This window comes from Sturnira hondurensis, unplaced genomic scaffold, assembly GCF_014824575.4.
Source record: "Sturnira hondurensis isolate 20B ecotype Veracruz unplaced genomic scaffold, ASM1482457v3 Scaffold0000780, whole genome shotgun sequence".
NCBI lineage: Eukaryota > Metazoa > Chordata > Mammalia > Chiroptera > Phyllostomidae > Sturnira > Sturnira hondurensis.
Genome location: NW_028073411.1, coordinates 23,104,671 through 23,132,074, shown reverse-complemented (window position 1 = coordinate 23,132,074; position 27,404 = coordinate 23,104,671). Strand labels below are relative to the sequence as shown.

Sequence of the window (27,404 nt, the reverse complement as noted above, 5' to 3'; positions counted from 1 at the left end):
TGCCAGCAGTTCCAAGCAGATGGCCCACCTTCCAGCTCGGCCTAGTTACTGTAAATCCTCTCTGTTTTCAGTCTGTTAAAGGGGACTATTAATACCTTGTGCAGAAAGTAACTGTGAGGAGGAAGGAAGATGTGTGTACAAAGAGTTTAGCATAGCACCTGGCGCATAGTAGGTGCTCAATAAAGAGGGGTGTGTGTACACACACACACACACACACACACACACGAGCATGTTCTTCCACATACACCAGAGTCTCACTGGGCAGCCCAGCCATTTCGGGCATATACATAGTTACTCCTTTGTTCAGCACACACTGACAAAGATGTGCTCACACCAACTGGGTGGAGGCGGACAGGGTCCCCTGCACCTGCGACCTTCAGCAACATGAGACACACCTGCACACCAGCACCGCACTGGCCCCTTGCCCACCTGCCACACCAGCCCCTTATCTACTCTGAGAACGCTCAGGACAGCCAGGTGGCAGTGCCTCTCAGTAATTTTCCAAAACCTGCGAGACACTGCATCTCACCCAGAGACGGAGGAGAGGGGGCTGTTGCTCCTAAGGTGTCCCTTCTGCTGGCCTTGTCCTCCTAAGGGTGCTGGGCTGAGTTTTTGGGTGGAGGGCCTGAGACTCCCCGTCTGTGCTGGGGCTGCACTGATGGCTCCTCCAGTGCCCAGCACCCTGGGAGCCCCGCCCAGGGCCCCATGGCACCTTGGGCCTGCCTCTGATGGCACCTACCCCCAGGGCTGTGGTTATCAAGGCCAGTGCTGGAACCGTCCCTCCTGCAGGTTTGCGTGCCGCTCCCTGAGCACAGGAGCAGGTGAGCAGGAACTGAATCCCACTGCATTTTAGTCCTGCAGCCAGGGGTGGGGAGCTGTCTCCACCCGGTGGGTAGATGTGTGGCCTGGGGCATGAAGTGCCCTGGGCAACCTTGCAGGGTCTCCTGCAAGATAAAGCGGCCTCCTGTCAAATTGGAATAATGATAGCACATTCCTGAGGACTAAATGCCCGTACCTGTGCCAAGTGCTCAAGCAAGAGCCTGGCACCATATATGAAGCCCACGTTGGCCCTGTTCACACCTGAGTCACTGGCCCTCACAGCGTTCTGTGCTCCAGGCCCCCAAAGTCCACAGGCTGCTGGAACCCACCAGCATAGACGGCGTCCCGCACAAACGGGAGGCTTCCGTGTGGGTTGGAGGGCGGGCAGAGGAAATGGCTTTTTTAGATCCCGAACAGGAAGGCTTGTTCAGGGCGGGAAAGACTTCCAGTGGCAGAGTAGGGAAGGGGGAGGCCACCAGAATAACACGGCCACCAGGGCACACTAACCCACCTGCGTGCCCTGGAGCCAAGCCCATCTCATTCAGTCCTCTCAGCCACCCCAGGAGGCAGACCTAGCACCCGCCCCCAGTGTACAGACCCGGAACCTGGGCACCGATAGCCCACAGGTCATAGGGCCTGAGGGACGAACCCAAGCTGACCCCCATTATCAGCCTCCTAGGAGGATTATTTCTTGACGGGGGAAGCACAGCAGGAGGACGCGCACGCATTCATAAACAGACGTCTGGGCACCAGCTGCGTGTCCTGTCCCGTTCTTGCTTCTGGGGACTAGGGGTGTACTTGACACACACGTCCGGCTGTCTCAAGGGAGAGAGGAAATAAGTGAACGTCATTCGGAGAGTGGTAAGAACTCTGAAAGAACGCGGGGCTGGGGGAGGGGACTGGCGGTCTTAGTGGGCGGGGATGTTTGGGAAGCGGGGCGCGTTTTGGGACTGGAGGGGGCTCGGGGGCTCGAGCACTGCGCAGGGGTGCTGCAGAGGGGCGCTCCCGATCGCACTGAATACTCGCCACATGCCAGCAAAGTGCGCCGACCCCGCTTTGCAGATGAGAAACCCGAAACGCGCGGCGAGCAGGGCACAGACTGGGACTCAAAGGTTTGGAAGCGGGTGGTCTCTTTGCGTGCACTATCCACCTGCACCCCAGATTCCGCGGGGGCGGGGCCTCAGTGGGGGCGGGGCCGGTGGCTCTGGGCGGAACGCGAGTCCTGGCTCCTCCCCCGGCAGGGCGGTTGCTTTCGGGACGGAACCTTGGCGCGGCGAGGGAGGGCGCGCGAGGGAAGGCATTGCGGCGGCGCCGCGGCGGGCTGGCGTGGGAGTCGCGGCTGAAGGCGCCCAGCGTCCGCGCCGCCTCCCGCACGGGTGCGCGCGCAGCCCCTCGGGGCAGACCGCTCCCGCCTGACCCCGCCCAGCGCCGGCGGCGTGCGGCCGCCGGAGCCCAGGGAGACCGGGACTGCTGAGCTGGAGGAGGCGGTGGGAGCCGCAGCTCCGACCAGCGTCTGCGCGGCGCCGCAGGTGAGAGGCGGGTTGGAGAGGCCAGTTAGGACCTCGAGAACTTCTGGGTCCGCTCCGGCCCCTTCGGGGCCTCCGGGCCCCTGACACTCTCGGGATTTCGGGCGATCCCAACGACCTCGGCAGCAGACTTCGGTTCCCAACAGCTCCCCTTTCCCTCGAGAACCCCATTCTCCGAGAACCCCTCCGGGTCCGCCCCGGCCCCCTGGGCCTGTCGGGGACCCCGGCTACCTTTGGCCCCTGCCACTCCGAGGACTCTTCGAAACCCCAGACCCTTCAGGATTTTCCCCAGACGACCTCCCACCGCTACAGGGCCCCGAGACCCCTCAGAATCCTCGGTTCCAGAAACCCCCAAAAGATTCGCTCAGGATCCCTGAGACCGTTCAAGATATCCTCGCCCCCAGGCCTCAGAATCCCCCCTGGACCGCGCAGGCCCTTGGTGCCATCTCTCCCTAGCCCCTTGGGTCCCTGGACCCGCTCCCGACCCTCAGTTTCTCCCCTGCCCCTCTATATCCTCTTCCCAAGTTCGGTCCCCGTTTGGCTCCCTTTCCACGCGGGTCTCCGGGCGGGTTTCTAATACCTGATTTCCCTGGACCCGTGAGGCGTTTGTGAACGTATTCCGGGGCCGTGTGGATCGTGGATGACAGCACGAGTAAAAGGAGAGGCGAGTACCAGGTCACCTGATGACCCTCTGTAACCGAGCAGGGCAGTGAGCTGAGCGCCCGCATTTGCATTTGCGTTTTCTGCTGCATTGAGGCCAGAGCCGGGACAGTGGTTAACTTTTAATGCTCTTTGGTGAGACTCTAGTGGCCCGTGGGAGTCTGGAGTCAGAGCTGATGGGGTGCAGGGAGGGAGAACTAAGTAGGTGAGGGACTTAGGGCAAGTAAGGATGCCTTGAGGTTGTCTCTTTGTCTTAATTTTTTCCACTCCTGGAACTAACATTTTTTCGAGTGCCTGATAGTTTTGCGGAGTTGGCAGAGGAACTAGAGAGAGCTCAGCTCCCGCTCTCAGGGCCTGTGCAGGGTGAGGAAGAAAGAAGGATGGTTTGACATGGAGGTAGTAACCGTGTAGTGACCTTGAATTTGGCTGGGGGGCAGGGTGTGGATTCCTGAAAGGGCTGTAAGGAGGGCTTCCGGAGGGGAGGAAGTGACAGGAGACGGGTGAACCGATCCCCAAACCTTGAGGTTGAAAAGAAGTTTGCTAGGGAGGTGCGCTGTGAAGCACACCGGATTTTGGAAACCTAGAAGTGTGGCTGGAGTGTAGATTCATTCTGGGGTGGTTGGAGAGGAATTGCTTCCGGAAAGGAAAAAGGCTCTCCGGTGGAGTTACAGGGACTCTTAAATGAGGCGAATCCAGCTTTTTTCCTGAGGCCCACTGTGCCCTTGGCCCTTGCTGGAATCACAGCCTCTGTCGTTGGCCTGAGTCTGTGAGGACCAAGCACAGAGCTGGAGGAAGAGGGGAGCTGGCCAGTGGAGGCAAGGGAGGGAGGTGCTTGGAGGAGGGGAGACGGGAGTGGGGGAAACAGGAGGGTGGCAGAGTGGGGTTGTAGCTGGGGCGTGGCAGGAAAGGGGGTAGGTGAGGGGCGTCAGGACCGAGTCAGGACTGAAGCAGGAACCCGTCTGGAGGCCTGGAGGGGGTCTGGCAGGGCAGTGCAGGCTGCTAAAGGGGTTCAGGAGGGGACCGATGACAGCTTTGTGCTTCTGGACTGTCGCTGTCTGGGCTGCAGGAGAATTGTTGGAGGAAGCAAGAGCACGTGAGAGATGGTGGCCACCTGGACCGGGTGGTGGCAGTGGGGACCTCGGCTTCCTCGGCATGGACTTGGAAGACTGGGTTGCGGTTTTTCCTCTGTGAGATTACAGTGTCCTGTCTGGGGAGTGACATTGGGAACTTTTTACTCCCTTTCATGAGGTTTTGTCCTTTTCCCCTAGGGTGGGTGGTCCCCTTGGGCTTCCTCAGGGCGACTGTGGCCCCCACATGGGACCTGCATGCGTAGCCGGTGGGGCAGGACAGAAGGGGAACAGCACCTGGAGAGTGTGGGAGCCGGGCGGGTTCCCGAAGGACATGGGATGCCCTTAGAAAGACAGACAAGTTCAGGTGTGTTGTGTCAGAAGTGTCCCTCTGGAGACAGTGTGGGACTACCGGCGCTGAGAGGGAAGCGGGGAGGCCCTCGGCTGGGAGATGACTTGAGGCAGAGACAGAGGGTGTGGCCGAGAGACTCAGGACCAGACTCGGAGGGATGCAGGTCAGGTCTGGACTCAGGTGCACTGAGACAGGGCCGTGCTCACGGAGTGTTTTAAGTGTATTTCATCACATACAGAGAGTCTAGTGGGAGGCAGACTATTTTTTTTTTTTTTTGAGAGGCAACACACATTTATTTGGGATTAAAAAAAGTTGTCCACGAAGCACCGACTTGGGCAGAAGCCCAGGGCTCTGATTCGGAGGCAAGGACAGTGGTGGGCTTACTCCTTTAGATGTCCCTTTCAGTGTTCCCAGCAGCCCCACGAGGGGCAAGAGACTCCCTCTGTGCAGATAAAGGAAACAGGCTCCGAGATTGTAGCTGACTCCGGGTTAAGTTGTATGAGGAGTACCCGGATGCTCACCCTCTAAGGCTGGGCTCTTTCAGCAAGATCCCACGTCTTCCCACAGAAGCTCAAGGTGTCCCCTTGCCAGGAGCATGACATCCTTTTGAATGGTGGCATTGTTCCCTGCCTAGCCCTCGCTGAGACAGTGTGATAACACCAGCAGCGGCCAAGTAGAAAACTGTCCGGAGCATGTTGTTTTGCCCGAGGCGCCTTCCCGCAGTCACCAGAGGATCCGCCTACGGGATTGGGGAGCCGGCAGGGGTCGACTGATTAGCTGACTGCCGCTGGTTAGTCAGGCAGGTTAAGTGTTACTGGGGCTGTGGTGAAAGGTTTGGTGGCGAAGGAGGTAGAAATTAGGGCCTTAGGTGAAGTTCTGGAGTCACAGTGCACCAGGTGACGCCCGGGATGGTGGCAAGGTGACAGAATGGGAGTCAGCATTGGGCTCCCAGCTTGCCCCTAATTCTGGGGACCCTGACCTAGTCACACCTCTCAGCCTCGTGCTCGCCTCTGTGACCCTGCTGCCTTTCAGACCCCTCCAGCTCAGGGACGCCTCGTTTCAGGTGGAGCTTTACTTTCTGGAGCATCTCTTGTGCCCCTCGGCCCAGGAAGTGGCCTCCCTTTGGCCTGTGACCTCTGTTCCAGTGTGTCCCACCGTCACTGGCTTAGTGTTAAGGGACATGTGTGTTTGAATTGCGCAGCGTGTCACAGTTGATGGACAAATTGTAAAGCAGCGGATGATTCAGTGATTGGCAGGGTTCCTTGTGAACTGTCGTGTGCGTGTTTGCCATTCCGAGCATCCCTAATGGGAGGGCAAAGCTGAATCTAGCACCTTGGCCTCTTAGGCGGGGTGCACGTCGGTTGGCCTTGGCTGGGTCAGCAGTGGGCGTCACAGCGGCCGCTTCACAGGCCGTCGAGAGGGTTAAACGAGACGAGGCTCGTGAATCGCTGAGGGCTTTCCCTTGAATCTAATCAGGGCACAAAAGCTGTCAGTAATTAATGTATTTGAACTAAACTGTGACCTTTACATATTTTATTTGTGGTGGGTTTTTGTTATCTTCTTGGTTTATGCCCGGGCAACTCTATTTGAGGCACTGGTTTCAAGCAGCAAATGAGCACATTTTGATTACTACAAAATAACTATTTTCCCATTTGGACTGAAGTAGTGTGTGTTCCTGGTTTTGTGTTTTCTGTAGTTGAAGAAAGCAATTCATTCCAAAGACCCCCCAGCAGTAACGGCCCCCGGGTTAGGGTTTGCCAGCCCCGTGGTTAAATTATAGTACGTGGTTCCGCTGGCGGCCTCGAAGGGTTGCCTTGGCAGCCGGCTGTGGCTGAGGGAGATGTGCTGGCAGCTGACGTGGTTCATAGTAACAGGCAAACGTTTTGTTGTGCGTTTGCACGCTGCGGTCTGCGCAGCCCTGCGGTGGTGGGGCAGGGCGGCCTTCCCTGGGGGCAGACTTGCAAACTGAGGTCCAGGAGTTCTCCCAAGGGCGAAGCGGTGTCTCTTTCACCCCAGATGCTGTGTTTCCCCCGCCCTAGGGCCCGTGCTGCCGTGGGTGGGGGGAAGGGTCATTGTCTCTTTGGTTCTGGAAGCTCACCTTTGTTTGTGCTGTGTTTCCAGGTCCAATGAACCTAGTCATCCTAACCAAACTCTGAGGAAGCATGTTAGCCAGGCCACAGGGGGTTTGCTGGTGGTTGGGTGTGTGCTCGTTAGATGACAGGAGAAGTTACTCTTGCTGCCCAGTGATTTTCTGCTTTGCGGCCCCTCCCCATCTCCACGGGAGCCAGATCTCCATGGAAAGGGCCATCTGTGGGGCTCCAACCAGAGTGATGGGGGTGCCGCTGTGCAGGACCTGGGTGTGTCCTGGGTGTGTCGGTGTCCAGGTGCTGGGCGGGGCCTGCCCCCAGAGTGCAGTGGATGGTTTGAGCCACTCTAGTTAGTTGCGTGGATTACACCTGAAACTGGCATTTGCAAATCTTGGGTCTCCTGTGAGCAGCCCATTGACACATTGTTTCTTCCATGGGTTCCTTCTGGGCCAGGAGCAGAGCGGTCCTAGGAATGCTGATGGTGGTGGCCTGCTGCGTGGCCCTGACTTTGGCAACCAGTGTGTGACTGTTCCCTCACGGTCTGGGGCCTCTTATTCCATCACTCTGTGACTGATTGCAGGGGAGTTAAGAGCCACCGTTTTAAACATCGGTGACTCTTTGTTATGTCCTCCCCCGCTGTGCAGGAGGCCCGGACTCACCTGTGTCTTCGTCGCCTCTTCACTGTGCTCAGGTGGGATCTCCCCGCTCTGGCACGGGAACGCACATGGCCATTCATTTGCAGAAAGGGGGTGGGGGGGGCTTTTCTGGGATATTTTTGAGGATCCCACAGACTTGAAACTTCTTGGTTTGTGTGCGTAAAGTGAAAGTGTGGTTTGTAAAGAAAGTAGTTTTAGGTTTTTGTTATGCTGATTTAATCATTACTGTCCTTTTTTAAAAAAAGATTTTATCTATTTACTTTTAGAGGAGAAGGGAGGGAGAAACAGGGAGTGAAACATCGATATGAAAGAGAAATATTGATCCGTTGCCCTTGATACACACCTGAACTGGGGACCAAACCCACAGCCTAGGCATGTGTCCTGACCGGGAATCGAACCCACGGCCTTTTGGTTTAGGGAGTGACACTCCAACTAGCTGAGCCACTCGGCCAGGACAGTAATTCTGTTCTTGACATTTTTCTCCCCTTCCTCCTCAAACCTTCGTGAACTCTTTCACTCACTGGTTCATTTTCCTTTTTGTTTCTTGGCACATTTGTCTTTTCCCTTTTCTGTCCTCTCACCCCCGTGCCTGTGTAGAGGGTGGTGGTCATGAGCATTCCCAACACCCGCTAGTTCTGGGGTCAGGACCTTGGCCAGATTCAGCAGGTCTCTGGCTGGCCTTGCTGCCGTTGCTCGTGCCATGTGGTCGTCTGGCTCCTTGACTGGCACTGGGTAGCCCCAGGTAGCCTGTCACAGGTTGGGTGGGTGGCACTGGCTTGTCAGCTCGGGTGCCTTGGCCTGTTCACCCTCCCAGGAGGCTGGATGGGGCTTTTCAAGACACAGTTCCAAGAGAGGGCAGGCTCCGGTGTCAAAGTGCTTCTTGAACTCTTGCTTGCTTGTTGATATTCATTGGCCAAAAAGTCACATGAGCAAGCCTAGAGCCGGTGGGTGAGGGACTGGGCCAGGGCATGGTTACTAGAGGCCCAGGGGTGGTTGTGTGCTGCCTGGCACAGTGGGGTTTGGGAGGGAGGGGGGTTGTTTGGACAGCTGCAGGTGACAAGCTTGGTGCTTGTAGTTCATTCTCTGTTGCATCAGCCCTCAGTTTGATGAGTGTTTATTTAGTGCTAGAAGCTGGGGGTTCAGAGAGTAAGGCAGTCTCTGGCTGCTCTGGAGCTAGTGCATAAAACACTCCGGGTCTCAGATTTTAAGCAGAAAATACCCTGTTAGGAGTTCTTTTCATGGCTTTCGATAACAAGAACAGGAAGTGCTTGTACAAATCTGTGTTGGGCCTGATTTTGCTTTCAGAAAATGCTGATAGGCCCCCGAAAAAAATGGGTTGCTATGAAGGCTTGGCTCAGGGGCTGCAATTTTCAGGGGCTGACGACTTCGTCACCAGGGAAACCAGAAGATGCAGCTTCCTAAAGCTCTTGGAGGCGTTTGTTGCCATCTTCTGGGGTGGGATTGCCCTGGGAGAGTGGTGTTGGGGGAGGGAGCAGAACCCTGCTTGCTGCCCATTTGAAACTTCTGGGATCTGGTACGCACTGCTTTGGGTATTTCCCAAGTGGCCCTTGGTTTAAAAACAAGGAGAGATTTGGGGTGCTTTCTAGGTGCCTGTACTGCTGAGGGAACAGGAAATGAGGTGCTGTCTTTGACCGCACGCCAAGGGGGACTGGGATGTCTCCGTACCAGCAGCAGTGCAGCTCCTGGGTCACTATGTTGAATTCGCAGCTAATTGGGTGCTTCCCACGTTGGCGACTTGGACCTTTCAGGGCAGATGGCAGAGTTAAAGTTGAGGCTGTCTGCCTGTTGAGGGCGGAGCTGGTGTGACTGAAGCAGGGAAGCAGGGAAGTGGGTGCTCACCTGCCACGGGGGTGCTCAGTTAGGTTAGGTCGGGGTGATGACTTGTTCTTTTGAGAACCCTTGAAGTTACTTAGGATGGAGGTAAGTCCAGCCCATGAAGTTTGAATTGTTTGTACTTTTTTGCAGATGTGTAAATGCAACGTTAGTTTTCAACCGGTCAGTATAACCACACATATGTGGAGAACTGAAAGTAGTTACACTGTAATGGAAGAACTAGAGCTAGGTTTTTCAAGTCTGCACCACGGACGCAATTTTGGGCAGTTATTCAGTCTTCGGGTGACCAATGGCTGATTAGAAAGATTCTAAAATGGAGTTGCGTAGAGAAGGCTGAGAGAAAAGGCCATTTCCCGTGGGAGGGGTGACCACTTCAAAGTGATGTGAATTATTTGGGGGGCAGAGATGAGGGCAGTGGGTTAGTGCATGGGTAGGCACCTCACATTAACTCTCAAATCAAGCACACGGTGGAGTGTATGGGTGTCGCGTATGGAGCTCTGCACCGGAAATATGTGCGTGTAATGTCATTAACCAGGGTCACCCCAACCATTCAATTTAAAGAAGAGGGCCCTGGCTGGTGCAGCTCAGTGGATTGAGGGCACGCTGCGAACCAAAGGGTCGCCGGTTCGATTCCCAGTCAGGGCACATGTCTGGGTTGCAGGCCAGGTCCCCAGTAGGGTCTACTTGAGAAGCAACCACACATTGATGTTTCTCCCCCTCCCTTCCCCTCTCTCAAAATAAATAAATAAATAATCTTTATAAAAAAGAGGGTGAGTAGGAGTGATCCTTTGAGTCCTGCTCTGCACGAGAGGTTAAGACAGGAAGTGTGTGGAGGGCGGACTCAGCCGCAGGCCACAGCCTGACTCTCGGCCTTGGCAGTTCGAGCTCCCAGAGCACCGCTCACGGTCCCCAGCCGTCCACCCTGGGTCCTTTAGCGAGAGGCCTTATTTTACTCCTTGTTAAACAGGGTTGGTGAAGAGTTAGGTGAGTTGGTGGAGCCCAGGGCTGGGCTGGGGTTGCTTATCCAGTGGAAAACCAGAGTGTTACTTTCCTTAGAAAACAGCTAGGGGGGTCCAACAACAGCCCTAGCGGAATGGTCTGACCTTTGGCGGCTGTGACGGTCATGCCCCAGAGGGAAGCAGGGAGGTTGAGGGCGCAGCACCAGCCCTGACACAGCTGTCCCCTGGGCAGGTGGCTTCTGTGAGCTGCGTTTGTATCGCCTGGGAACTGCGGTTTCTTCACACCTGGGGAGGAGGTCACAGACACCTTTGGGGTGTGATGGAAGCGCCGAGCCCTTTGCCCTGGGGTGGCATCTAGTGTACAAAGTGTAAATGTTTTCGAGGATAGTCTTAGGGTCCCATTTCCTGTGAAATGTAATGATGCTTATACACCAATTAAGCTGTGTTTTCTTGCCCTGGAAAATTATTTTAGGTGACCTGATTCTAATTGAGGGAAAAAAGATCCCACGTCTGAGAAAAGGCGGTTTTCTAGCCGTGCACGTTGGGTGCGGCAAAGCGGCGCTCACCAGGTCCGCTGGCCGTGGGCGGACACGCGCCACAACCCTCGCCGTCTCTGACCCAGCAGTTTTGCTGCTCGGAAGCCTCTCCCGAGGAGAGGATTTCAAAAGATACAAAAACTGTGATCCGGTAGTCAAATGGCTATGGCTGTGCCCTGCGCTGGGGGCATGGGTGCATTCTGGTGAGACGGGTCTGGGGAAGGAGCCATCACACTGGCATTTCCGCATGGTTTTCCTAATACGCGGGAGACGCTTTCATTCTAACAGGTGGGGAAAGTGGGATGTGAACTCCGCTCTCCAGTGATTGAAAAGTTCCAGTAAAATGTGGAGGGAAATACGTGGATGTTAGTAGCAGCTGTTGTGCATTGGTGGTAGGGCTATGACGTTTCAGGTTGCATTTTTCCTGTGCAGTTTCCTGTTTCCAGTCAATGCTTCTGGCACTAGGGAGAGAGGTGCTGTTCCGGGTGCAGGGAAGGGCGTGGAGGCGGTTTGACTGTGAGACCCAGCCGGGTTCAGTGCTTGTTCTGTGCGTGTGAAGAGCTGACCTTGGGCTTTGGTGGTTACTTTGGGCTGGGTTTCACCCGAGCCATGGGGGGCGGGAGTGGAGGGCACCTGGGAAGACTTGCTGAGAAGTGTCACTAGCCGCCTCGGGGGGGCAGTGGTCAGCACCCCAGGGAGCACACACACCTCCCTGAGGAACGGCTCTGCCTCCGCTGTGGTGTGCACCGCTGCTTCTTCCTCTGAGGGGAGGGTTTGTGTTCGCGCCAGCTGGACGCTCTTCTGGGACAGGGTCGGAAAGCGGTGGCGGGAGAATGCGGCACCGGGGCGCTGCGGCGCCTGGACGCGGCGGGTTCCCCTCATTTCTTGTCCTGTGCCGAGGGCAGAGTCTGGATCTGAGCCTCTCTTGGCCTGGCAGGTCCCCAGTGTGAGGAGACATGGGTGTCTGGTTTTTGTGCTGGTGCTTTCCAGGTGTCCCAGGTTAAGGCGACCTTTGCTTTTAATTCCAGCCTTAACTCTCTTCCAGGGGACTGATAGGAGAACTTTTACCTGGGAAATAGAAGCCACTTCTGACTGACTTTTCTCATTAGATTCACAGATGGATTCGCTGGAGAAGACAACAAATAGAAGTGAACAAAAATCAAGGTAAATAAGTGAATTCCGCCTCCGTGCAGTTTGTAACATCTGTTACCCATCTCCTGCCGCTCAGCACCTACAGGGCAGGACAGGGTCTCAGGCTGTGTGCTCACCTGTGCTCCAGCATCAGAAACATCCCAGAAGCCAGCTGTCTTGCCCAAGGAAGGGACCATAGCCTGGTCTCATCAAGCAACAGGGATTGGGGGTCCCATGCAGGCCAGGGTGCTGGGCTTTGCCGGGTCCTCTGCTGTCAAGTGGTGGAGAGCAGGAGGCCCTTTACCCCGGAAAGGGCTGTGACTGGCGGGTGGCAGAAAATCAGCCTCCTGCCGGGACTTTCACCTGTCCTGGGAGGCAGGGACCATTCTGCCATCGCAGTTGTTTACAAGCTCTTTGCACCTTCAAAGCATTAGAATGGCTGGGCTTTGTTCAGTGATAAACATCCTTTACAGGTGCGCTTAACCCCCAGGGGCGGGACTCCAGGTAAATGAGGCCAGACCAGGTGAAACAGCAAAGGGAACGATCTTCCTCTTGAAGGAAGCGTTTGAGTGTCTGGGGCAGGCTGCACCCTACCAGATGCAGCACAGACCTTCCTGATGGCATTGCCATCTCGATATTGGGTCTCGATATTTCCCTGTTGACTTCCACTCTCTTCGTCCCTTGTTTTCAAGCAGAAAGTTTTTAAAAAGCCTCATCCAGAAACAGCCGCAGGAACTGCTCCTGGTGATGGGGACCGGTGTCAGTGCGGCGGTGGCTCCGGGCATCCCCGCCCTCCGCTCCTGGAGGAGTTGCCTGGAGGCCGTCCTGGAGGCTGCGGAGCAGCTAGAGGTGCTGCACCCCTGGGACGTCGCTCGCTTCCGCAGGAAAGTGATGAAGGACCGGGACCTGCTGGTTGTGGCCCACGATCTGATCCGGAAGATGTCACCTGTGAGTCTTTCGCAGACAAGCACTTCTGGGTCATGGGGGGACTGGCTCTGCGCCAGGCTGGTGAGTCTGTCACTCCAGCATTTACTTTTCAACAAGCCTACACACATCTTTTCTCAGCAGAGTCAGCTGATAAGCCGGGACCCTTTAAGTCCATCAGAATGCTGTCTCCTTAGGCCTCGGGGCTGAGTGTGAGCTCCCCAGATAACCGCCCCGGTTCCCTGGAGCCGGGCTGTGTGAGGCTGTGTCCAGGACGGCAGCAGGCTGCTTTGGGAATGAGCTTAGGATTGCCTACTGCGTAGTGCTGGGGTGTCTGGAAAGTGCGCTTCGGGTCTAGGCTGGCAGCCACATGTCTTCGGGTGACAGGTGCTTCCCAGAAGCCCTGGGAAATGGAGAAGTCGTAGCTCTGTTGTCTGCTGGGGGACACCTAGTGGGGGAGAAGCACTTGGTGTTGAGAGAGACCAGCACCCAGTGAGGCCCTTGAGTCGGGGCTGGTGCGGAGTGGGGTCGGTCCTACCGGGGTGCGCAGCCAGGCTGTCATTGCATAGGGGAGCCGCAGTGCCAGGGCAAGTGTGGGACCCCAGACCCTGTGGTGGGCACAGGGCTGCTTTTTTCTCGCCACACCTGTCTTCGCTGAAGCAGCGCATCCAACCTGAGGAGTGGGGTGGGGAGCAGGCATTGGAGGGCTGGCACAGGAGCGGGCATGGACAAGGAGTCAGGAGGGGTGAGGCAAGGCTTGGCTCGGCCACTACACAGAGAGACCCATGGCCCTGGGAGAGTGGCAGCCTGACTGTCTGGGAACCCACTGCTGTCTGCCCACTGTGCCGACCGCACCTCGAAGCCTGTGCTCTGGGCCAGAACCTCACGCCTGCAGGGACTGACTCCAGTGGGTGGGAAGGGCCTGCCATGGAAGTCACACAGCCACTTCTGTTTTCATTGTGGTGGCCGCACGTGGTCAGAACCAGCTGTGCCAAAGTCTGGGAAGTGTTTCCGGCTGGGTGACGGCCGAACTGGGTGTTTGGTCGATGAGGAGCAGCTAGCATCGCTGACGGACAGGCGGGCCTGACCTGCCTGCAGCCTGTTCTGTGCACGAAGCTCTGTGGGGCATGGCCGCGCCCATGGTTTGCACGCTGTGGCGCAGAGTGGGGCAGTGGCAATGGAGGCCGGCCCGCAAAGCTGAGAACGGTTCCTCTCTGATCCTCCACGGAGCTCGAGGCCCTGTCCTGGGAGAGCGGGGCGGCGTCAGGAGACAGAGCAGTGTCCCAGGGCTGCCGGGCAGACCCCGGCCGTCCCGATCAGGGCCTTCCTTTGGAGAAAGGCCAGGTGGGTTGCTGCTCGCTTAATCCAGGAGATGCATATTTGGAGCTTTATTCTGCTCTTCTCCTTACTTTTGCATATTTTTTAAAACTTCCATAAAAAAAAAGAGGTGAAATGCAGCCATTCAGAAGGGTTGTGTTTTCCCTACCTGTGTTCAGCAGGTCAGGAGCAGGAAAGGAGTCAGTCTGTGGGGAGCTGGGATTTCGGGATTGGGGTGCTGCTGGGGATGAATTTCAGCAAAGTGGAGGAGGTGGGGGAGGCTGGAAGCTTACCAGCCTAAAGGGGTCAGCCCCGTGGTAGCATCTTCTAAGCTGCTCACGGGAGACAGCTGGCCAGCAACGGCATGAGTGACAAAGTCAGCTGTAGCGGGGTCCGTGGCCTGCAGGTTGCAATGGGGTGGCCAGTGTCCTGGGAGCCTGCAGGTGCTCAAGTTGGTCAGATGGGGGACAGACTGGACTGGGGGTTCCGGAGAGGCTCCTGATGGTGAGGTCCCAGGTGCGGCTGTGGCGTGATGGCCAGGCTGGGACCAGCTTATTGGAGGAGACGGATGGAGGCCATGGTGCAGGAAGGGTCCCCTAAGTGGACCTGAGGCCAGCACAGACTACAACAGAAGGACAGCCAGACATCCTTAACAATGATCAGGGCCATCCCACCCCCGCGCTGGTCCGGGGACCTGGGGGGCAGATTTCTGTTGGGGACAGAGGTGAGGATGGAGATGTGGAGATTTACCCATGACATCCAGTGGGAACACTGGAAGCGTTTTCAAGATTGGGGAGGGTGTCAGAGAAGGGAGTGCCCAGAGCCATGGCACCAGAGATAATCTGGGAGTCTCATGACGGCTGACATCAGCAGGGACAGGGATGGATTCGGCTGCTCAGGCAGATGGTGATGGTGAGGCAGGGCGGGCACAGGTGCGCCACATGGACACATGGGCACATGGACACATGAACGCACTGCCTCGCCCGTCCTGGTGCAGGTGGCTGGGCGAGGGGTGGCCTCATGGGGGTGCATCCTCCCAGTTGCCCCGCCTGCTCACCCCGCCTCTCACGGCAGAGCGCTTCAGAAGGGCTCACCGAGTTTCCTCCTCCTCACAAGTCCCCCCCAGCCTGGCTCCAGCCACTGAAGCAGGTCGCCAAGGCCACTGGTGACCCTTGGCACACCAGCCCGAGGCCACACCTGGTCCTCATCCTGTGGACTATCTCAGAGGTGTGTGCCACACTGTCTGCCACTAATTCGAGATGCCGTAAAGACACACCATTTCCTAGTCCCCACTGAGGGGAAGACAAGTAGTTAGCCGCTCTCAGAGGGAAGTCTCTCCCTTGGTCTTCAAGGCCCCACAGCATGTGGGTCTGGATCGCCTCTCTGACCTCACCTGCTGACACAGCCGCTCGCCCGCACTCCCACCTGTGCTGCCCTGGCGGTGCCCTGGCGGTGCCCTGGCGGTGCCCTGGCGGTGCCCTGGCGCCTGTCTTTCCTGCTGCAGGGCATTCTCTCTGCAGAGGCCCCTCCCTGTGCCTGTGTCCCAGCCCCCTGTGCCCTGGCCGTACCTGTCCCTCCTTCTCGCCTTCGCTTTCCCCAAAGCATTTAGCACCCTTGATGTATCACTAATGCCTCCCTCCTCTACAGCTTAGTATACTACGAGGTCGGCCGCCCCCCAACCCCGCCATCCGCAGCACCCGGAGTGTCACCTGGGTGGCTGCTCACGTGGCTGAGAGAGGACATCTTTTGCTAACTCCCAGTCCACCTTCCCACAGCGGACGGGCGACCCCAAGCCCAACTTCTTCCAGGACTGCCTGATGGAGGTTTTCGACGACCTGGAGCAGCACATCCAGAACCCGCTGGTGCTGCAGTCTGTCCTCAGCCTGATGGAGAGGGGCACGATGGTGCTGACCACCAACTACGACAACCTGCTGGAGATCTTCGGGCAGCAGCAGAACAAGCCCATGGAGTCCTTGGATTTGAAGGACAAGACCAAGGTACAGGCCTCGGGCCTCGGGCCTCAGGCCTCGGGCTGGGGGCGGGTGGAAGGGAAAGGCGCCAGCGTGGGCAGCACTGTGGGTGTGGAACGGGTGTTCGTCTCTGCAGTGGGGTGGCGGAGGGGGGGGTCACCTTTCATAGTGAAAGGTGCCATCAGCCCTCCACGCTCCTCTCCAGTGAAACACGGCCCAAACTTGGTCTTGAGCTTATGCTGGCCCCTCCTTGGGCTGCTCCAGGGGAGGGGTAATGCCCTCACTTGCCTGGACACTTCGTACTGCCTGCTCTGGTCTTTCGTGCTCTGCCCTGAGGATCTGCAGGGCTGTCTCCTCTGCATTCGCTAATCGTGGTCGTCACTGGGAGTCCTCTCCTGTTGTTGACCAGCCTTTATTCTTATAAACAGGTAACTCAGCATTGAAAATCCTTACACTTCTGTGTCTGTGTATTCCTTCAGCATAAATTCCTAGAAGAGGTTTAGGGTCAAAGGGTATGACTTTCAAAGACAGATGATATAAACCACCAATTGTTTTCCAGAAAGGTTTGTAGTCCCACTGGCTGGGTGTGGAGCGCAGGCAGACCTCGCTTTCCTTGCGCTTCACAGGTGTGCGTTTGTACCAGTTGAAGGCAGGACCTCTGTCAGCAGAGAGTGAGACTTGCTTTGGTACGATGCTCTGGGACCAGACCCACAGCGTGTCAGGGGCTGCCTGGTGCGCTTCCTGCATCTTGTCCACACGTGGTGTCACTAAAAGACGAAACAAAATGCATTTCACCCAGAGGATAGGGAGATGTTTTGCATTTTTATTTTTTTTTATCAGTGAGGTTGGACGTGACTATATTCCTTCATTCCGTCTCTTCCGTTTTTCGTGTGTGCTTCAAGATTATGTTTATTGCCCTGGCTGGTGTAGCTCAGGGAATTGAGCACAGGCCTGCGAACCAGAGGATCTCGGTTTGATTCCCAGTCAGGGCACATGCCTGGGTTGCAGGCCAATTCCCTGCAGGCCAACTCCCAGCAGGGGACGCACAAAAGGCAACCATACATTGATGTTTCTCTCCCTCTCTCTTTCCTCTCTAAAGGTAAATAAATAAATAAAATCTTTAAAAAAAAGATTGTGCATTATCACTACTCACAGACGCTGCTGCTCAGCTGTCCATCTCCCCCCGCCCCCCGCCAGGGGAGGCCTCAGCCTGGCTCTGCGTGCTGGCAGCTGTCATGAGCACAGGTCACCTGGACCCCAGTCGGGCAGGGGCTCGGCAGCACCCTGAGAGCTCCCCTTCGGCCCCCTTTCTCAAAGCTTGGCCAGGAACGTGTGCTAGGTGGCTGCAGGCACACACCCTGGGCACAGGCTGTCCTGGCAGGGTGGCACTGGGGCTGCCAACCTGGCCCCCTGGTACAGCTGCACCTCTGAACAGGACACCTGCTCACATGCTAGAGCGACCGGCCCACCTGGGAGACTTCCTCGCTGTCGCAGATGGTGTCTCTGGAAATAAATACAAATGTGTGTGGCAGAATTCTAGCTGCTCAGCTGCTGGTTCTGTGTTCGAGCTGTTGGTGTCTGTCTGATATGTCAGCACTGCCTGCTGAGGCAAAAGCCCCAGTGGGAAAAGGGACATCCACCCTGCGTGTCTTTTTAAGGACCTTTGTTCTGGATCTTGAGTGGACATCAGCGTAGGGCAGTCAATACGTTATTTCTTTCGTAAATTTTTTCCGGGTGTTAAACGCCGTATACACAGCGGTTACTGAAATACAGCAGTTGACTTCCGACACGGAAGTCCTCATGACCCCCCAAAGTGGTCAGTGTCACCAGCCAGCTGGGTCCCAGGTGTTCAGGGTGTTTTCCGCATTCCAGGCTCTCACGGTTCTTTCCGATGCGACGTGACGGGAGGGAGGAGTGCCAACAGCAGAGTTACTCTTAGGTTTCAAAGGTGTAATTATTGGTGCAAGCGTCTCTCTTACTCTTGTCAAAGTAGCTCTGAAAAACCATGCATCCAATTCAGACATTCCCTCTTATATCTGTTTTCAATAATAACAGGTTGCCTTTTTCTGGGCTTGATTTTTGACAGGTCCTTCAGTGGGCAAGAGGCCATGTGAAATATGGAGTTCTCCACATCCACGGCCTGTACACAGACCCCTGTGGGATGGTGTTGGACCCCTCGGGATATAAGGATGTCACTCAAGACCCAGAAGTGATGGTACGGCCACCTGGTCCGGCGCTGCCTGTACCCTGGGGACGCTGCGGCAGGGTGTTTCCCCAGCCTCCAGGCATTGCTGCCCTTGGAGCTCACACGGCTGCTGGCCGGTGCTCATGTCATTCGTGGCCTCAGTCCCATCTGACACCTTGTCACCAGTCATGACTCAGCTGCCCAGGGACAGCTGTGTTTCTTCAGGGTGACGAGCAGGCCCACAGGCCACCCCTCCCTCCTTGTCATTTCTGCTCATTGGCGTGTCCGGCTGTCAGCAGTGCCTCCTCTCTCTTCTTAGCGTTCCCTCTAGCTCTCAGATCCTAGTTTTAAATCCCGCTCTCTGAGAGGTTTCCTTGATGCCAGAGACAAAGCAGACACCTGCTTCCCCACTTTTTGTGAACTCCTTTGGTGCTGAGAAACCACAGGGTCTTCGCCGAGTCCCTGCAAGTCCAGGGCTGGGGCTGGCCCCTCGGTACTGGCCCTGGGCCACCTGTGGGACATGGCCAGGTGTGGTGTGTGGGTGGGTAGCTGAGGCTCCTCGGTGCTGCAGTGATGTGTCCTGGGTCAAGAGACACATGAGCTGATGTCCTCTGAGACATGGGGTGTCCAAACTGGTGGGTCTCCACTGCAGGCCCAAGGGACCCCACCTGTGCTCACTCCCTTGGGTCCCTTGCTGGACCTGCCTCAGCTCTGCTGTCCTCACTCCCCAAACTGTATCCTCCTGACACCAGTCCCCACCCCCCGAAGGTTCCTACCCGTGACCTACTGAGACAGTTGATTCAGGGCGTGGCCCGGGCAGTCGTGGACCGAGACATTCAGTGTCCTTTATTGTGTGTTTTAGAGTCGTGTGTGACAGGTCGGAGTGAGTGCACTCAGCTCAGGCCCGGTGGGCAGGGTGGCCCATTGGCTTTCCCCACCTTGGGTGCATGTGCCCTGGATGCTGACTTGGGGCCCGGCCAGGTATCCTGGCCAGAGAGGAAGAGGCGCTGCCTCTCTGACTGTTGGTCAGTGTGGCTCTGGGAAAGGCTGTTGGCGGTGGTGACTCGGAAGCACAGTCCTGTGGCTTGCGGGTCTGCTGGGCCTGCTGTCCATCAGCTGAGCAGCTGGTTTCTCGGTTGGCTTCTCAGGAGGTGCTCCAGAACCTGTACCGCACCAAGTCCTTCCTGTTCATGGGCTGCGGGGAGACCCTTCGGGACCAGATATTCCAAGCGCTCTTCCTGTACTCGGTGCCGAACAAGGTGGACCTGGAGCACTACATGGTCGTGCTGAAGGAGGGCGAGGACCAGTTCTTCAAGCACCAGGCCGACATGCTGCTGCACGGGATCAAGGTCGTGTCCTACGGCACCAGTTTTGACCACTTCCCGGGGTACGTGCAGGACCTGGCCTCGCAGATCTGCAAGCAGTGGAGTCCAGGTACGGGGGGAGCCTGTTCACTTTGCTGTGTACGACACCCGGAGGGTCCTTCCAGTGCCCCCCTCCTTTTTTGAGACATAATTTACATACCACAAAATAAAAGTGAGATCTTAGTGTACTTAACCATGAAACCCACCGGGCCTTTAGTTATTTTCCAAAAGTGACTCTGTGTACTTTAAAACAGAAGGCCGCCGTGACGGCGGGGTCCGTGAGCCGAAGGCAGTGCCCACGTGGAGCTGCACACGGGGCTGTGCCAGGCACCCTGCACGCTGTGGGCGAGCCGACCGAGACCAGAAGCCCGAGTCCTGCAAGGGCGTCACACCTTTACCCTGTCCCGAGCTGCAGGGACACTCAAAAGGCACTTTTACATCATGCCTTTTCCGAGTTCAGCCGTGGGCAGCCAACACTCCTTGGCCCTTTGTCAGGGGCGGTTCACCTGTCAGGAGCGACCAGGATCACTGAGTCACTCTTAAATTGGCCGGCTCCACATGCGGGCGACTGGCAGCTTTGAGTTGCTGCTGTAAATCATGGACGACAGCGAACGTGGAGAAGCCCGTGCCGACTGTCGTTGGATGGTAACAGGAGGCTCACGCACGCAGGGCACTGGATTCGGCACAGAGACAGACAGCTGGATCTGACCAGCTGTGACTGTGATGACTGGAGACACTGAGGTCGTGGGTGACGGATGCACAATGACCCAGCCCCTAAATTTCCCCCGAGCCCTTTCCATAAGTAACGAGTAAAGCGGGCCCATGTAAGCGGCGTTTCCATTAGTGAGAGTGTGACGAGGGCAGTAGTCGGCTTCTTGCTAAGAGAGGAGAAGGGAGCTGCGCTCTGTCACACGCCGGCCGGCTGGGGTGCATGAAGGCCCGGTCTGCTGATTGTTTTCCTTTCTCCCCAGACGCTGACCGAGTGGACAGCACCACATCGTTGGGTAAGGCAGATCTTGAATTTTATCAGACTGGTTTTTGCCTCTACACATTCTATTGTGTTCCTGCCACTATTTGTAAAATCATAAAAATGTCTGCAAGTTAAATACTTAGCCTGTGCCCTGGCTGGGTGGCTGAGTTGGTTGGAGTGCCATCCATCCACTGAAAAGTTGGAGGTTCGGCTCTTGGTCAGGGAACATGCCTAGGTTGCAGGTTCAATCCTTATTTGGGGCGCAAATGATTGGCATTTCTCTCTTAGTCAGTGCTCTCTCTCCCTTCCTCTCTTTCTCAAAATCAATAAAAATATATTAAAAAAGTAAATACTTAGCCTGCGCTAACACATCTGCACCACAGATGAGACACAGCAGTGCTGTGGGACGGTCCCTGCCACAGGGAAGAGGGTGAAGGGCCTCCGTTCTACAAGGGAGGCAGTTTGTCAAACACGGACCTGAGAATAATTCCTGTCCCCCAACCAAGAGTCCAGGGGAATCAGGACAAACTTCTGTTTTGTGAGCGCACTCGGCCTGAGACATGGTGATTGACCCTCCCCTTTCTGAAATTCTCATCGCAAAGGCTCTCAAGCTTTCATATATAGTTTTCTATTTAATACGTATTTGAAGTATAATTGTGCTTTCTCTGCTAGGCTTAACTCTGCCTGTTTCTGAATTAATGAGGTATGGCCGAGTTCGCTGGCTACCTGCATCCTCCTTGGGTGAGCTTGACAGTGGCCTTCCCCATGCTGGTCGGTCTGTTGGTCAGGAGGGCCTTGGCTATGGAGGGGGGGCCCGCAGGGCTCAGTGACCCAAATATGAAACTTGTGAGTGTGGGGGCCATCAGTTCAGCAATGACGATATTTGTACTCAGCTTTCCGCGTCTGCCTGCTTTCCTGTGAAAGGACACACTCATTACGGTTGTGCGCTCACATCAGCATGACCCTCAGCACCCTCCTCTTCTGAAAAAGCATTATCTTGGTAGATGTCATCTGGAGTAAACCAGGCTAGTGTACTGCTCTGTGGAGGGTGGGTTCTGCAAGGGAAACTTTTGATTTATTGATGATTGATTGATTGATTTTAGAGAGAGAAACATCGATTTGTTCTATGTATATTTATGCATTCATTGGTTGCTTCTTGTATGGGCCCTGACTGGGGATTGAACCTGCAACCTTGGCATATTGGGATGATGCTCTAACCAACCGAGCTACCCAGCCAGGTCCTGGACGAGAAGCTTTTTAATGAGTGTCTTCATCTTTCAGGGAAAGCATGTCAGGGCTGTGCAAAGAGGAAGTTAGAAGAAAACGGAACTGAAGTTTCAAAACAACTCCGACAATCAGGTACCAGATGTTTTGAGCTCTGTGTTGGGAGCTTCTGCAGGTTTGCCTAATTAACTTGTGGGCGTTGTGGCCATAGCACCTTGTTTACTGTCCTTGTCCCTGGAAGGAGTGAGGCATGACACAGGCTATTCAAACCACCCGAGGGACCTGCTCCTCAACACTTCTGTTCATTTGGGTTAACACATCATTGAAGAAAATACAGGGCAAGTACCCCGATTCTGAGGTCAGCCAGTGAATTTTCACAGTGCGAATACATCGATGTAATCACATCCCTTTCCAGACACAGAACATTGTCGGGAAGCTCCACAGCTTTTCAGTCGCTTCCCCACCACCTAGGGGTGCCCACTCTCCTGACTTAGGACACCTCAGTCCCCACAGAAGACCATTTTAAATCATTTGTTTTATGTTGCCTCTATGAGCGGAGAGTGACTTAAACTCTTTGTTTCAGTAGATAACCTCTGTTGGCTCCAGGAAGGCAGTTTCCCTCATGTCCTGTCCCCTCCCTCACCTCCTACAGTGGCTCAGTCCTCGTCCTTTAAGTGATGTGCTTATTCCTGCTTCCCAGTGTGAAGCTGGCCTGTAATGGTCCATCCTCCTCCCCTCCCCTTCCCCCTCTCACTTCTCTAAGTCACCTATGTTGATCTCCATCGCTACGGGGCTGAAGAAAATTGGCCCTCAGTCTGGCTGTAGGCTGCATCTCCAAGCTGGAGAATAAACTCACTTTATTAAAACAATGGGAATGCCCTGGCTGGTGTGGCTCAGTGGGTTGAGCACTAGCCTGCGCACCAAAGGGTCACCAGGTTGCCAGTTAGATTCCTGGCAAGGACACATGCCTGAGTTGTAGGCCAGGTCCAACTGGGGACATGCAAGAGGCAGCCAGTTGATGTTTTCTCTCCTTTGTTTCCCCTCAAAAATAAATAATCTTTAAAAAAACCCAGTGGGAATATTTCCCCAGTTAGCCAGCTGTGTGCTGTGTTAATGGACCCAGTGTCCCAGTTTCTGTGCCAGTGGCAAGACATATTCTCATATCAAGGTCAAGTGTTTCCTCAGATTCCACTAATTATGTTCCTCTTTTGATTGTTGCATATTCCCTGTGCTTTGTATTTTTTGAGGAGTTTCTAGATTTCTTTTCCCTTTCTTGTCCAAAAATTACATTTCACAATATTTTTTAACGTATGTATTGTCTGACACAGGGCCCCTCATCTCCCAAGATGTCTTCTGACCTTCTGGTCTGTTTTGTTTGCTGGTTTCCCTGGTCACCCTCCTGTCCTGGATCACTGGCAGGTCTTCCTTCTCCTGCCTCCCATCCATTCTGCTGGGAGGTCTTCACGGAGCCCCCCCGCAGCCCAGGTGCCCCGGGGCTGCTGTGTCTGCAGCCTCTTTGCCTGGTCCTCATGCCCCGTGGCTGGTTGGAGTGTAGGTTCTTGGTTCGTAATGTCCCCTTGGGGTCCAGTTTTGTGTCCAGGTTTTCTGTTGAAGAGAGTCTGATGCCAGCTCATCTCTTAGTGATTTGTAGGTGACCTTTTATTTGCTTTCCTTTCTGGAAGCTTTTAGGATCTTTTTTCTTGGTTAGAAATTTCATTGATGTATTTAGGTGGATTCTTTTATATTCCTCACTCCACTTTTCCCTCATTTCTCCAGTTCTGGAATAATCCATGGTTTTCTCTCCCCTCTTTCTTCACATTAGTTGAGGTCTCCTAGATTGAGTTCCACAGTCTACGGTTTCTCTGATGTTTTAACTTTCATTTTTTCAAAATCTGAGATTCTCAAAAGTGTATTCTAGCCTTTGGGTTAAACTTTTATTTTGACAGTGTTATTGTTAATTTCTAGGGGCTCTTGTTTTCTGAGTTATTCTTTCTCATTGTCATTTTATGACTAATATCTTTTTAAATCTCTAGACAAACCAGACTCTTCTCTGGGTACCTGACTCTACTTCATTCCTGAAAACACTGGTATGTAGGGTTTTCAGATAAGTTTATTTTTTAAAAATTTTATTTATTTCCAGAGAGAAGAGAGGCAGAGAGGGAGAGAAACACCAATATGTGGTTGTCTTGCACGTACCCTCTGCCCCCCATTACCGGGGACCCGGTTGCAATCCAGTCATGTGCCCTAGACTGGGGAATCAAACCCGTGACCCTCTGGCTCACAGGCTGGCGCTCAATCCACTAAGCCACACCAGCTTGGGCCAGAGTTTATTTTTTACTACTTTATAAGAAAACCTCAGCAAAACACTCTTAAACACCTATATAGTAATCCAAGAATTTTTGGAGCCATGAAGCATTTACCTACCCTGCTAGTGGCTTATTTAGCATGTAAACTAATTTCTCAGTGGATACATGTGAGCCATACTGCGATACGCATTTTCTTCTACAACACAAGGATCATGTACTGTTGAAATAGTCTGTTGTAAATAAAAAGACTCATAATGAATACAAGTAACATGTAATCAAAGAAAGTCAACAAACAAAGCAGTTGTTAAAACAGCTGCTTGTAGAGTGAGTGGTAACCTGAGTTAGGACTGTTGGCAGGAGACGGATAAGGCTGTGGCCTCTTGCTGTCTTTGGTGGGTGGAGGGGAGCATGTACTGGGGACCTTGTGGGAAAATGGCTGAGCTACGACTGCAGCAGATTCTATAGGCTTTCACCTCGATTTTGCACAAATTCTGTGTTTTGTACAACTTCAGCATATAGTCATTAGAATTCCATTATGATAGCATTTTGTATAAAATTCTTCCAAGTCTTGTAGCAAATATGTGGATTGTGAATTCAGCTGGTGGAGACTGAGTAAAAACACACAAGACTTGTGCTTTTGAGTCATTTCTCCCAGGTGAGGTCCTTTTCCAAAGGGGTATTCAGCGCCAGCAGGTGTTTGGAAAGGCAGGCCCAGGTGGTGGTTTCCACCGCTGCTGCAGACACGCAGCTTTCCCCCTACGGTGGGGATTCGGAGCGGGAGTGTGTGGACCAGGCATCTGCCTGGGAACTTGCTGTGCAGCAGTGAGCAGGCCGTGCAGCGCCATCCTCGGGCCCACCTGTTGCCAGTGCCCATCCAGCAGCTACCTATTTAGACAGAGTGCTTGGTCCTGCCCGCAGAAGGCTTGTCCTGTTCTGCATGTGGGTGAGAGAGACCAAGGTCCATCTTCTTGGTGCTGCTGGCCACTCCTGCAGGCTGGAGAGCTGAGGGGACCATGTTGGGCTCCCATCTGTGTGGGCTGAGCTTCATTTGTCTTTGAACTTGAACATACTCCATTACATGTGCTGAAACTGCCCCCTACCCCTGGTGCCCCAAGAAGGGAGAGAGCACCCATGTTTATGGGTAGAGATTTCTGCATGTCTTTGTAAATACAATGTCCCCTGATGGTACTAACCCCTCCGTGGCCATTTCTGGACCATGGCTACTGTTTCCACTGTGGAGGTGTGTTCTGAGTCTTTAGCACAAAAGAAAAACTTAAATTTTCCAAAATAGAAATCCTATGGCAAATACTTTTTGAAACTGAACCTTAACATTTTGGTGTTCCTTTCTTTGTTTAAACAGATGATGCTGGAGCATCTTGAAAATTTTTAAACCAATAAAACCTGCAACTTGAAAACCAGCCTTCTGTGACCACAGTGCTGCACCTGAATGATGAGGGATGTTCAGAGAACCCCACATGGATCCTCACTTCTAAATCGTCATGCTCCTTGAGAGAGACCTGTGGGGGTGTGGCCTGAGGAGGCTGGGTGACAGTCCCCCGGGTGCTGCCTGAGGGGTGAAATGCACACACTTCAGGTGTCCTATGTGAGGGTCGGTGGACAACTACCTCAGGGGCCCATTCGGCAGAAGGAAGGTGCCTGGTATTCTGGGCTCCCACCTGACACCCCCCCTTTGTCAAAGTGGGTTTTTCTAATAAAAGGGAGAGAGTGAAGACTGTCCAAGCAACAGTAGTTGCCAAAGAGAAAATAAAAAACTAGACTCTTAAATTTTACAATTTTTATGCAGAAACATCTATTACTATAGAAAAAACTTTTCAGGTGTTTGTTATATTGTTTTATAGTAAAGAATATTCAAGGTATTGACTCTCCCAGTGAGAGTGGTATGACTTTTAAAAGAGTGACTAGATCAATAGGGCTTCTTTGGAATTCCATACTTTTATAACTTCAGTTCCAAAGAATGACAGGTATAACTGTCGCGAGAAACAAAGTCATGGAGAAACAGAGGAGGACCTTTTCAAAAGTGCGGTTCTGAGCTGTGTATGTCCACTTTGCAGCTGGTAACTGTGAAGTTACAAGTGGAGCACAGTCCAGGCTTTCAACTTTTAGCTAGAGTATAAATTCCAAGCTTTTCAAGTCTGTCCCAGGCTGGGCAAAGTCCAGCCTCTCTATACATATCTCCTGACACCCCCTTCCACGGCCCCATGAATGGATTCACAGAGGGTGGTAGGCAGACCTTGTGAAGGGAGGGACTGCAGCACCAGAGACGCCAACACTAGATATGTTCCGGGGCCCCGGCAGCTGTCTCTGCCGTCTGCAGTGCCCGTGCAGGGAGTTGCTCTGTGAACAGCAAAGGCCCTTCTTGGTTTCTGTTTCAGAGGCTATTTTCACAAGGCATTTCTTGTCAAGCACTATGCCCCTTCCCACTGCTGGCGCTGGAGCTCCCCACAGGTATAAAGACCAAGAAACAGAAGGTTGGGGTGTAGGGAGTGAGATAAGCCAGAGACCCGTGTCAGACCTTTGTCTTCTTTTCGAAGCATGAAAAACAAACTTTATGCTACTCTGGTCATAAATAAAATTTTAACTTTAACTCTATGTGCTCAACTTTTCCTCAGTTATGACAAAGCTTGCTTTAATTTGTTTAATGAGACTTTTTATCATCAGTTGTCACTCAGTTGTGAAATCAGGTGATTACTTGAATGTGTTTCAGGTTTTTAAAAAGCAATTACAAACTGTTTTTTAAAGACTCACAAAGTGCAACCAGGGATGGCTCTGTGAATCTGCAAGTTGGCCGACACAGGGTATGGCAAGGTTACAAGCTCAGAGACGACATGAAACATAGGAACCTGGAAAAGTCACACAGAGTCAGTTCAAGACCTGCTCTGAGCCATGCTGAGGACGCAGGCCTTGCTGTTATGAGCGGATCTGTCCATAGTTCTGCTGTGACACTTGTTTTAACGTGTAGACATTCCAACATGACTGATAAAGGAGAAACAATCTAGCATACTAGCTTTGCTTATGTACAGTGCTGTCCATGAGAAACACGAGGTCACATTTTAAACTTACACAGCGATTACACAATACGCTCTTTGCTGTCTCACCAAAGCCTGATCTGCTTACTCTTGGGCCCTTAGACAACTGTACCCAGCCGAGCAGAGCTGTGTGGAGATGCGCCGACTGCGGCAAGTGCACCTGCGCCAGCCCTGACACTGCCAGGTCCCCGGACTCTCCCCTTCCACCACTGAGCCTAGTGATGCCCACTCACAGGCCAACTTCAGGGTGCTTTCAAGATAAAGTGCCATGTTTACTACAATATTTATGTAGTTCTTAACCATTTAATGTGTGTAAACCAACTATTTTGTTAGGTTCCTCCTTTGGGGGGGAACGTGGTGTTCCAAGCCCATGTTTCCCATTGTGCAGGGGTTCTAACTGTCTTCAACAGCAAGGTGGCTTCAGGATGGGGTGGGGATGCTGCTTTAGAA

The 27,404-nt window shown here is 54.0% G+C and overlaps 1 protein-coding gene across 4 annotated transcripts; it reads left to right on the top strand.

The window, feature by feature from the left end:
* The first annotated feature begins 1,541 nt into the window (after positions 1-1,541).
* Positions 1,542-26,531, top strand: SIRAL2 (SIR2 antiphage like 2). Of its 4 annotated transcripts, none has more exons than XM_037049593.1 (9): positions 1,542-1,680; positions 11,626-11,680; positions 12,340-12,595; positions 15,664-15,885; positions 17,945-18,073; positions 19,192-19,477; positions 20,379-20,411; positions 21,659-21,736; positions 25,268-26,531. In XM_037049593.1, the coding sequence occupies exons 2-9, from the start codon at positions 11,634-11,636 to the stop codon at positions 25,285-25,287; spliced, it is 1,071 nt and encodes a 356-aa protein (XP_036905488.1). In that variant the 5' UTR covers positions 1,542-1,680; positions 11,626-11,633; the 3' UTR covers positions 25,288-26,531. The 4 variants fall into 4 exon arrangements, with proteins under 4 accessions (XP_036905488.1, XP_036905508.1, XP_036905497.1 ...); XM_037049613.1 differs by having other exon boundaries at positions 1,543-1,680; positions 12,343-12,595; XM_037049602.1 differs by lacking the exon at positions 1,542-1,680 and adding an exon at positions 2,137-2,348 and having other exon boundaries at positions 12,343-12,595.
* The last annotated feature ends 873 nt before the right edge of the window (positions 26,532-27,404 follow it).